At 33.8% G+C, this 11,616-nt stretch overlaps 1 protein-coding gene across 5 annotated transcripts; it reads right to left on the bottom strand.

Moving 5' to 3' along the window:
- Positions 1 to 400: 400 nt before the first annotated feature.
- On the bottom strand, positions 401 to 11,220 carry LOC110686398 (probable E3 ubiquitin-protein ligase ARI2). Of its 5 annotated transcripts, none has more exons than XM_021863009.1 (8): positions 11,057 to 11,215; positions 10,794 to 10,964; positions 9,740 to 9,772; positions 9,340 to 9,619; positions 3,750 to 4,230; positions 2,118 to 2,666; positions 1,801 to 1,952; positions 401 to 979 (listed from the first exon to the last, which is right to left on the bottom strand). In XM_021863009.1, the coding sequence occupies exons 2-8, from the start codon at positions 10,932 to 10,934 to the stop codon at positions 780 to 782; spliced, it is 1,836 nt and encodes a 611-aa protein (XP_021718701.1). In that variant the 5' UTR covers positions 10,935 to 10,964; positions 11,057 to 11,215; the 3' UTR covers positions 401 to 779. The 5 variants fall into 5 exon arrangements, 3 of the variants coding, with proteins under 3 accessions (XP_021718701.1, XP_021718700.1, XP_021718702.1); XR_002504184.1 differs by adding an exon at positions 1,306 to 1,371 and having other exon boundaries at positions 871 to 979; positions 10,794 to 11,220; XR_002504185.1 differs by adding an exon at positions 1,306 to 1,368 and having other exon boundaries at positions 871 to 979; positions 10,794 to 11,220.
- Positions 11,221 to 11,616: the final 396 nt, after the last annotated feature.

Genomic DNA, 11,616 nt, shown 5'->3' with positions numbered 1-11,616 from the left:
CGTTTCTCCATTGAAGTTCTACTTTTGCTTGAATTCATTGATTTCTTAGACAAAATTACAATATTAACCCATAAGATAAGATCCTTAATCCTCAAGGATATAAAGGAGCAACATCACTACCATACCTCATCAACCTCAAAGGTCGATCTTACATGATCTAAGTGCTCTTTTTTTTTTTTTTTTCATCAAATGGGAAGAACCCGAAACAAACTTCAACCCTCATGATTTTCTTGACAGGGTAGGCAGAGAGTAGAGGGGAGGATAAAGGAATCACTATCCCCAAACACCCTCACTTTATAGAATTCAAACACCAAATTACTACAACCATATCAACTGAACCAACACTTTGTTATTTGCACATTTAGTGCCAAGCCATACCAACTAATGCTGCTCATCAGAGTGTATCAGAGGGGCGGAGCACTCCAATAAATAAATGTATTGATAATAGCCCAGTGTTCTCATATTACGCCAATTATTTAATAATTTGCCACTTTAGAGTTTAGACAAATCACGTAAATATGCAAAGTCAGACAATTCAAGCTTAGCTAAATATAATAGACATACTTTGCATTAGGTAATACTGCTAAACTTTACATAATTCCTGCATTCTAAACTCAGAGGCCCTGTACATATTAGGCCTTGTCTAGTACCAAAAAGGGGTTAATATCATTGTAGTTCCAAACGTAAAGGTATCAGAATCAGCATTTGCACTCTCCAGTTGTGGGTTATATGTATCAAAATCCTTTTACGTTTGACATGAATAAATCGGTTGTTGATCATCATACATCAGCAGGCAAGTTCAAATCAAAAAATCTGTCTTCAAAATCTGCAGTAGCATGTTTGCTGGAGGAGCATCCACTCTCAACTTGATTCAAACTGAAACTAGAAGATTCTGCCCTAGCACGTTTTCTTGAAGAGCATCCACTCTCAGTTTGATTCAGAACCAAGTCTGTAGATGACTCATCCGACCCCTTCACTCCTATATGTATAAGAACCAAGCCCGTATGTATCAGTAGCTTTCGAAAGACCAATTGGCGTTATTCTACCTTCAAACTTTCTTCACTAAATTAACTGAAAGCCAAAAGAGGTTATAACTTGATCTACTAACCAGGTGAATTAAGCAAAAGTAAAGGTTAACTAAATTAAAGTCAAGAAAGAGGTTCAGCAGACGTGTTTTGGCTTCAAGTAAATTTGTCTTAACTCCCAAACAAAACTTATATATTCAGAATAATTAAAGTAAAAAATCAACACAGCCTTTTAACTGTCTTTTACTGTGTCCTTTCAAAGGATAGATGAGCATCTAACCTTTATATACAGAAGAATTTCTATGTATTCTGTAACGGTTTACCAATCATAATCACAGGAGATCTGCTACAAAAAAATTATATGAAGATGACAAGAAAGAAAGAGATAAGTTAACCCAACAAAGATATATCAAAGTGGGTATCACCCAAAAAAAAATTAAAAAAAATAAAAAAATCAAATCCAATGAAATGTTATGTTAAACTATATTTCATCAGATAAACTGTTCTTTCAACTAAAATCACTCACTAAATGCACTTTATCTTTTTTTAGGTTACTAGATTGAAAAACTTTAGTACCAAAAGTTTTTTTAAACTACAACTAACTTGAGTTACTGGTTTATTCTTTGTTGATGACCCAAATCTTCAGGTCAGGGATAAGGGGGATGGCACACTATTAACCGGCCTAATCATCAAAAACGGCCAAGAAGAGGTAACATTTAAGTCTAATTCTATAACAAAACCAACTACCTTAAATCTAAAAGTTAAAAGTCCTTACCATTTGAGCTGGAATTTCTCTCCCTAGTATAACTATGGTTCCTCCAATCAGTTATTTCAGATGCTTTCTCCAACCCCTTTGACCTATACGGAGCAATTATGTGTATTGTGTGCTGAAGAGATCCTAACAGATCACCTTCAATGCATTCATACCTGCATAAAGTACACATTAAGCAAGTAAATAAAGTGTCCAAGAGATATTTCAACCAAACTAATACCATAAACATATTTTTATACACTAGGAAAAGAATGGACAACAAAATATGATATGCATCTGCCAGCACTATACAAGATGGAAGAATTAGTTGTTGAACCCACATTTTCCTGCATAGATTGTCAACAATGGTCATCATCGTTATTATCCGCATTCTTGTTTCTAAAACTTTGTCATCGTCAAGCGTATGAAATGGCTCCTCCAGACACATTGAAAGTTTCTCAATATTGGCCTCCAATTGTTGTTGCTGGTCTTCAAACAAGTTCTTTTTTATTTCTCTATCCTCCTTGGTCATTTCATTCCTAAACAGCTCATTACCAAACATGTAATAAGCAAATGGGTATGAATATGACAAGATACGTCTGGACCTAAACAATCTGTAAAGTCCATTTGTCACCCAGCTGAAGTCCTTGGAGGTTGTATCCCTGTCTTCCAAACTTGATATCTTCTCCTTAATAGTTTCCTCCAGTTTAGCTTCGAGCTTATATGAATCTGTGTGAGCTTTATACCGATTATGATAGTGAATATAACGCCACCATTCCAACTTTGCATGCTTGGCTTTCTTTAGATCATCTTCTTTGAATCTCCCACAACTGTGACCAGCAATAGTAGACCACGTATGCTCTCTACCTGTAGCTCCACCACAAAGCCAGCTGCATCCAAAGACCAATAAAAAATTAATTCACAAACAAGTACTCTAGGAGAAATCAAAATTCCAGTTACAGTCAAAACCAGCATAATCAGCAGAGTTCCAATTTACGTCAACTTTTTGTATGACTCCAAGAACTTTAAAAGATGAAGGAGCTTGTAATGTGATTATGTGAAAAGGTTAACAGAAAATGAAAAGTAAATGAGGTTAAACAAGTAGCTTCAAAACCACAAAATATGATATCAATTCAGCCATTTAAGTTTCTATTGAATATGGAGTAACCAATGTGTCAACTCTGTCACGCAAAAAAGCAATTTAACACCAAAAATATCTAAAACTTACACATTGAAAGTAAAAAAAAAAAAAAAGCATGCGATTGCTACTAACCAGACACAAGATGTAGTCATATAGCTAGGATTAGAAATTAAGAAGACTTTAATCACACAAAAATATTGAAACAGAAAAGGTACAAACCTTGTATGTTTGAATATGCTCATAATGTGTATGTATACGCACCGAAACACACACATATGATGCATGCATACACACCAAAACACATAAATGATGCATGCATACAAATTAATACACACCAAGCTAAGCTTGACCTAGTGGAAATTGGAAAGGAGAGCATCTTCCAATCATGAGGTGGGAGGTTCATTTCCCACTAGGGAAAATTTGAGGAGTGGATTTCCTTACCTATCCCACACTTTCCCATATTGTCTAGCACGCTTACACAGGCCAAGTTGACTGAGCGGTTCCAGCCCGATAGGGCCCATAATCTTATAAAAAGAAAAAGACAAAAAGAATACAAATACACAGCTAGACACAGTTTTTAGTTACGACTTACAATCACCCGATGGTCTCTCCATAAACCATCAAATCTAGTTGAATCTTGGTCAAATGGATATATAGGTAAATACAGTAATGACTCGACATTTAAATGACAGCATGACAGAATTTAAAGCTACTGATAAAGATGATGTTTATTAATCTTTCTTTATGAAAGAAGCAAAACAACTAGATTTCATCAGGTGTTGATCATAAACAATCACTGCAATGGCAGAAAGAGCCTGACAGAAGTGCTTACCAGAATGCTTGGCCACAAACGCATACAACAAGGTTGCATCCTCCATTTTTTTCCACAGGTTTGTGACATTTAGGACAAGGCTTTGTGTGGCTTGTGATCCAATTAACAGTCTCTGATTCATCTTGACACTTCTTCATCCAAAGCTCCCACATCAGACAGGAGCAAGGAGAGTGTGCTTCAGATGAACAGCCAAAGCAGAATTGATGACCACATGCACATTCAACCTCAAAATAATCATCCTCCTCAACACGTATAGCATTTCCACAATGGGGAACACTTGGGCACCACTTAACCCTTTTATTATCCTCTATGTAGGACTCCAGAAGAAAGCGATCAAACTTTTCAGCCGCCGCAGAATCTCTCTTACTAACCAAATTTCTTATTTTCCCGTCATCACAAATCGCATTGCACTTATGTGCCATGCATCTAACCCGTCTACTCTCACCTTCATTTATCCTCACTATAAAATGTTCTGTCCAGCCTAGTTATCAGAAAATAGCAGAAAGGTACAAATTATGTTAGTTGGTGAAAGAAGACATAAGAAAGAACAAGCTTCAATGTGCAAAATTTTACAAAATAAATTACAGAAAAGCTACAGCCTTTAAAGGATCAAGAAGATATGCAGCCGGAAACTTAGCCAACTCACCAATCTTCTATAATTCAAGAGTTGAATTACAAGTGAACAATGACATTGCACCAACTCGCTATTTGCTCATCGAAACGAGGAGGGGGGGGGGGCAGATCAACTTAGCAAAAGTGCAGCAGATAGAAGGCCAATTATAACTATAAACTAAGGGGCACAGTCAAACCCCCCCCCCCCCCTCCTTTATTGAATTATCCCCACCTCTAACTATTTTAATCTTAGTACCCCAAGAAAAAACTTGGTTTTTTTCAACAATAACCACAACCATTTCCCCACCTTAGGCCATGTTCTCTTCACCTTATTACTTATGAACTAATACCAATTTTACTGAAGTAAAACTTAGGAAAAATGCAGCAGATAGAAGGCCAATTATCACTATAAACTAAGGGGCACGGGCAAACACCCCCCCCCTCTTCTTTATTGAATTATCCCCTCTAACTATTTTTATCTTAGTACCCCAAGAAAAAACTTGGTTTTTTTCAACAATAACCACAACCATTTCCCCACCTTAGGCCATGTTCTCTTCACCTTATTATTGATGAACTGAAACCAATTTTACTGAACTAAAACTTAGCAAAAATGCAGTAGATAGAAGGCCAATTATCACTATAAACTAAGGGGCACGGGCAACCCCACCCCCCCCCCCCCTCTTCTTTCTTCTTTATTGAATTATCCCCACCTCTATCTATTTTTATCTTAGTACCCCAAGAAAAAACTTGGTTTTTTTCAACAATACCCACAACCATTTCCCCACCTTAGGCCATGTTCTCTTCACCTTATTATTGATGAACGGAAACCAATTTTACTGAACTAACATTGTTTTAACTATCATTATATAATTTTTACTGAAAATTACTTATTTTAACTGATTAAAACTTATTTTTACTGAATCTTTATTATATTTGTTCTTTTGATTTACTAATTTTTACTGATTAAAACTTATTTATACTGAACTAAAATTACTTTAGCTTAAATGAAAACAATTTTACTGAAAATCTGAATATTATTTGAATAAGGTGAAGTAAACAAGGCCTTAGTTCAGTGAACTATATTCACAAGTTAGGAACTCTAATACAAGCAAAATTTCCTTTTAATTTATCCGAAACTCCGAAAGCCTTAGGTGAAAATGGAGCAAGAGATGAATAAAGGCCATTAACTCATCCTAATAAAGCACTGACTAGCACATAAAATAGCCATATATTGACATGTTGCTGTATCTGCGTACTCTATAGTTCAAATCTGGATAAGCTCTGATATGTTTGGTTAAATAGGATATCACATTTACAGCACAGCAAATGCAATGTTATAATAGCATATTCACATTCCAATAAAACGTGAGGTGATGATCATAGAGAGGAAGTAGAGTAGTAGACTTAAAGTTGACCACCTACCCCACCCACAACTATCACACAAAACTTACACAAAGTACGTGTTCAACTTTCTTGTATATCTCCTTTATTTCGCAATTATTTTCCTATTATAATTATTTTGAATTATTAACTATAATAAAATGAGCTATTAGTGTTTTTTTTTCTCTCTCCCTTCTACTCGCTATCTCCCTTTATCTCACTCACGGTGGTGGTTAATTTGCTTCAGGTTTCGCTAGTTTAAAGGAGTATCAATGATTGTTGTATTAAAATTATAAAAAAATTATTGACTATAATAAATGAGCTCTTTTCTCTCTTCTACCTTTACTACTCCATCACCTTTATAGCTGGTGGTGGTTAAATAGCACAATTTGCTTCATGCTTGGTAGCTTAAAGGAGCTGGGTAGTGGAAGGCTTCAAGGGCTGTTATATATTGGTGGTTAGTGAAGAGGGTTAACTGGAGTTATTTTGTTGAGCGCCGCGGTGGAAGGGGACTGGTTGTGTACCCAAACCATCTGAAAATCTGAAAGAGTGGTCAGAAATATATATTGGATGGGTAACCGCATCAAAAATTAAGCAAACTAGTTATCATTTTAAAAGTTTTGGGTACCCAAAAATCATTTTTCTTTTTTTCTCAAAAGCCTAAACCCCTAAATTGTTAATAATTACATAAAATTTAGGTATCAGGTTTCTGACACCAAATTCAAATATTCTAGTACATGTATAAGTATTGAATGTCAGTTTAATGGTTATCAAATATTTGATTGATAACATCATCGATTCAGGTACCCAACACATGCGCAACTCTATTGTATGTGTTATAAGACTTATAAGAGGGGAAGTCAAAAGGTATTGTGTTGATGGAGGTGATGGAATGAACTCATAGTAGTGAGGTTATTAAGGAGTTGGTTAGGTGGTCACGGTATAAGAAGAGTTTGGTTTAATCATGATAGAATAATTTGGGGTGTTCTTAGTCAATGGGAAGGGGAAATGAAAAAATAGTTTCAGACATCATAAATAAAAAGTCACTCAACTCTGTCACCAAATAAAAGCTCTATTCCACCCAAAAACTTTGTCAATAAATACAAATTTCATTTTACTTTTATCTATTTCTTTATTTGGTTATAATCAACCAACCCCTCTATCTTTTCATCTTGTTTATCCACTATTAATGAACCAAAGCCCAATATTTTTTTTATATTCATCTTTAATCAAACAAACCCCACAATCTTAGTGCAAAAGGCAAGGAATTTGATTTGGGGACGAAAGGGGTATAACAGCTTCTTAATTACCTTCACCTCCCCCATAAACACCGCAGCAAACACTTTCTAATTTCTACACACAAAAGGGAACCATACAGAAGTTAACTCGATTTCAGTTTGGGCATCATTGGAAAAGTTTAACGTACTCAAGCCACTATTAACCCATCTAAAAAGTAAACACATCACTGCATAATAACTCCCATTACAGAATAATTTTGGTGGGTGCTTTAACAAGTAGCTACAAACCTGACTAGACCCAAGGTGGTCATCTACATTGCTGGCCATTAGCCAGATGCAACCAGCACAGTTATTTAGGGCCCCAAACTTGTAAAGAGCACATATTGTTCACTAATGTTTTCTTGGGGTAATCAGATGAACTTTGAGATATTCAAGCAATCAATGTAGAAAAGCCAATTCCAATCCTTTGCCTTCGACAATTCATCTCTTTGGCTCATCCCAACTCCCAGTTCCAATTAATTATCTTCTCTCTCTCTCTCTCCTCCCAACAAACAACATCAACTCCCTAATGTTTACACAACAAGTCAGCAATTACTAATCACCAATGAGCAAGTACTCATCTTGATCTTCAATCTTTAACATACATGAACAGTCTTTCCCTTAATTTATATTACAGCTGTTTGGCAAAAGAAAATTCTACTCTCAACACTAAAGTAAATATATTTAATGTTAACTCATTGTTACCCCAATAATATCCCCAAACCAATATAAAACAGCTAAATATCTCCTCCCTAACAAATCCCACCAAGTCTAAGCATTTCTATATACTACATCTTAAGTTGTTAGCTCATGATCTACTGTTTGTCATTAAATCAAATTCTAGCAGTCAGTGTGCCTTGTGAGTAGTCACAGCGCGAGTGAGTGGTGCAATGGGCTGAGGTTACAATGGGGATTTTTCTGTTTGAAGCAGTTAGGCACAGTTGTTTCAGTCCAATTTTCCATTTCCATTGTAACTAAGTTGCTGAAGAAAGCCGTATATAAGGATTTACAGTGTGTTTAGATAAAGAAAGGGGAAGCAAAAGAAGAAGAGGGAGGGAAGGGGAGGAAAGGAAAAGGGAAGAGAGGGAAAATTGATGAGTTTTCCTTCCAAACCTCTCCATTGTTGGAGAGATCAATTTCTTACAATTTAATCCCTCCATTTCTCTCCCATCCACCTCCCTTTCTTCCTCATTTGTTATCCAAATGAAAGATATCCCTCCATTTCCTTTCCTTTTCCTCCACATTTTCAATCCAAACACATAGTTAATTTATTATTTGGTTTCAAAGAATCCTATAAAGGTGATCATCAATGATATAAAGTAAATATTAGTACTTTGAAGCAGTGATACCAGATTCACCAATCACCCCTCAAAAGCTAACCGAAAAAAGCAAATTATAATATAAAAGTAGTAATTTTTGGTTCAATTCAACAAATTAGGTAGTGAATTGTGAACCCGTAACCAAATCTCATACTAGCAAATCTGGTAACTATGCTTTGGACAAGTTTATTCATTCCAAAATTAATTAATTTTACGAATTCCTAATAATTTAAGTAAAAACTTACAATTAACACACGGCTTCCAAATGTTTGAGACAGGCTGGTCATCCATGGGGATAACTTATTACGAAGTAAAAAAAAAAAAAAGAAATACATCAAGAGTCACTGAGTTTAGACAGCATTATCATTATTACCATATGACTATGTCTAACAATGACCAGACTTAGAACAATATCCAACAAATAGATTGGAAAAAGGCAATACAAACATATCTATCACTATCAACAGCTATCTCCAACAGCAAAAAATGGATTTTCCTTACTGCACTTCAAAGTATTTTACCACTATGTTGTTTAATGGCTATACCATTTTTATATTTTACCACTCAGAGAATTACGAGAAGCTGAAGTTTAAAATTATGCAAGAGCACATCAAGAGAAATTTCCTGAAGGCAACTTTGAAGCCAAAATAAGAAAATAAAAGATAAAAGTTGAAACAAATATATAACCACAGTCCATAGCTAGTAAATAGAAGTGAGAAGAGAAGATTGGTGATAACGAAGACTAGAATCCTAAAAGACAAAGGGAGCTAACTTTTAATTAGGAACATACAAAAAAAAAAGTCTATGACTCTTTTCACCTCTTGCATTTTTACAATATGAGATCGTTTATCATCTACATTGAATATCTAGAGTGATATTTACTTTATCATAATACGTAGTATGAAATGCTTAACACCTAAAAGTCACATTTTGTTGCTATTAGGACCTGAATAAAAAATTACAATATAAGCTCTACATACTTTCATTAGCAAAGAGACTTACAATCATTGCAGAAGTAGTGGCCACAATCCATTGTTGTAAACTTATTGGCAGGATGTTCTTCCATACAAATGTCACAATCAAGAAAAGAACATGAAGAAGAAGAAGGAATATTAGCATGTTCTGTTACTCTGACACCAGCTTCCACATACAATTGTTCGTTTCCTTTTTCCACGAGCACTGCCAATATTTTTTCCACATCCCAACGATAATGTATAAGAAGGGTTCTTGCATGATGCTCCTTCAACGACAACAGATCCATTATTCTATGCAAGTCTTCAGTCTGCAACAAACAGTACCAGATTCAAAATCTTCAATTTTCAAGCTAAAACAAATGTAAACCATAAACACATTTCAACATATAAAACTACATAGAGAAAGAGCTAAAGGGATAAATTCTAACCTGCGCTACTCGAAGTGAATCCCTTCTGATCACCTACAAAATGTCAAAGCAACAAAAAGAGATCAGTTAAAACAAAATTTAAGCTATTATACAAACCACATTCATTTTTTACCTTTTTTTACATTTAATGTTTGGATTGATAGGTATCTTTACTCAAAGGTAAAAAAGTAACTTAAATGGAGAAATAAGCAAAGGCTTATACATAAACTAAAAACCAAAGAACACTTTAACACAAGAACGCTATAAAGTGCAACATTCACATTCACAAAATTATGAAACAGATTCAAAATTCACAGTTTTATGACAAAATCAAAGATCTACTCTGTAAAAGAGTAATGCACCAGAAATTGAGATCAAGTCAAATTCGAAGCTAAAAAAAAAGTACAAATTTTTTCCATAAAATGACTAATAACAACTACCAATCATATCCAACACTCTTTATAATTTTAAATGGTTCTTTTTTTTTTCCTTTTCCCACTTTGGCATATAACTTGAATTGAGATCAAAGAAACTAAACCCAAAACCAGTAATTAAATTCCAGCCACAACAATTATTCAAATTGAGACGAACTAAACAAAAGTTGACACTTAAAAAAAATAAAAAATAAAAAATAAAAAATAAAAAAAAAAAAAAGAGAGAGAGAGAGAGAGAACAGAAATAGATTAAAAGAACACCATTGATGAGAATTTAGAGCAAAAATTTAAAGTAAAATTAAAGCATACATTATCTCAAAAGGAGCAGCATTCACAATTAGGTTGGTGCAAAAAATAGAAGTAAAATTAAAAAAAGAAAAATAAAACAAACAAACTCAGAAATTAAGATCAATACCATTCGAATTCAAGCTAATCAAAATCAAAATTTACTTCCATAATTATACCGGCAACACTCATCAACCACATTAAAATTTATCAGCAAAAAATTCACTTAAAAATTAAATTAAACTAAAGAAACAAAAAAAATCTCCAAATAAAAAAACAAACCCTAATTCAAGAAATTAGACAAAAAAAATTAAAATTGAGAATAGCAAAAAATTAAAATAAAATTAAAAAGAAACCTTGATTGATGAAGCAGGGCGATTAGTGAGGGAAACATCATTATTAGCATCTTCAATTAAATTCAAAGAATCGCGATCATCATCTTCTTCATCAGCATCATCATAATAAAACTCATTATCACTATCAGCATAATCCTCCATTAAATTACCGCCAAATTAAACGCACAAAATCTGCAAATTAACAGAATTAAACTCCAGAATTTGAAATTGCTGATCAAATTCTGAAATAATTTAGGAAATTTAAGGAGAATTAAGGGTTTTACAACGGCGATCGACTGAAAAGGAGAGCTTGCTGTGAAAGCCAAAACCCCAAGAGAGAGAAAGTAGAGAGAGAGTGTGAAGGTGGGAGAATTTTAGGCTTGTTCAAGTATACATCAAAAAATAAATAAATAAAAAAAAAATAAAAAGCTGTTTTATTGGTTTGTATTTGTATTTATCTATTAATTTTTATAATTTAATGAGTTAAAAAGAAATCAGTTCAAAGAAGGAAGGAACAGATTTCAGAATTACACTGGTTTGGCGTCAATGAGTCAACTTTGGGTATATAGAGTCTGATTTTTTTTTTTTTAATTTATTTTCAGGTGAAATTTTTTTTTATGTGAAAAACTTTACCAATTGAACTAAATAAACCTGTAAAGAGGTAGAGATAGGGATTGAAGGAATAGTGAAGTAGACTATGGTTTTTCTTTTTTTAAAAAAAAAATCCTAAACGACATTATATTTCATCAATTAAAGTCATACGGCATTTATAATTGACAATTAATTTAACAATATAAAAAAAAGATTTAACAAAATCAAATAATTATTAACTGGGAAAGACTAA

Source organism: Chenopodium quinoa, unplaced genomic scaffold (genome assembly GCF_001683475.1).
Source record: "Chenopodium quinoa cultivar QQ74 unplaced genomic scaffold, ASM168347v1, whole genome shotgun sequence".
Taxonomy (NCBI): Eukaryota; Viridiplantae; Streptophyta; class Magnoliopsida; order Caryophyllales; family Amaranthaceae; genus Chenopodium; species Chenopodium quinoa.
This window is presented reverse-complemented; position numbering and strand designations above follow the sequence as displayed.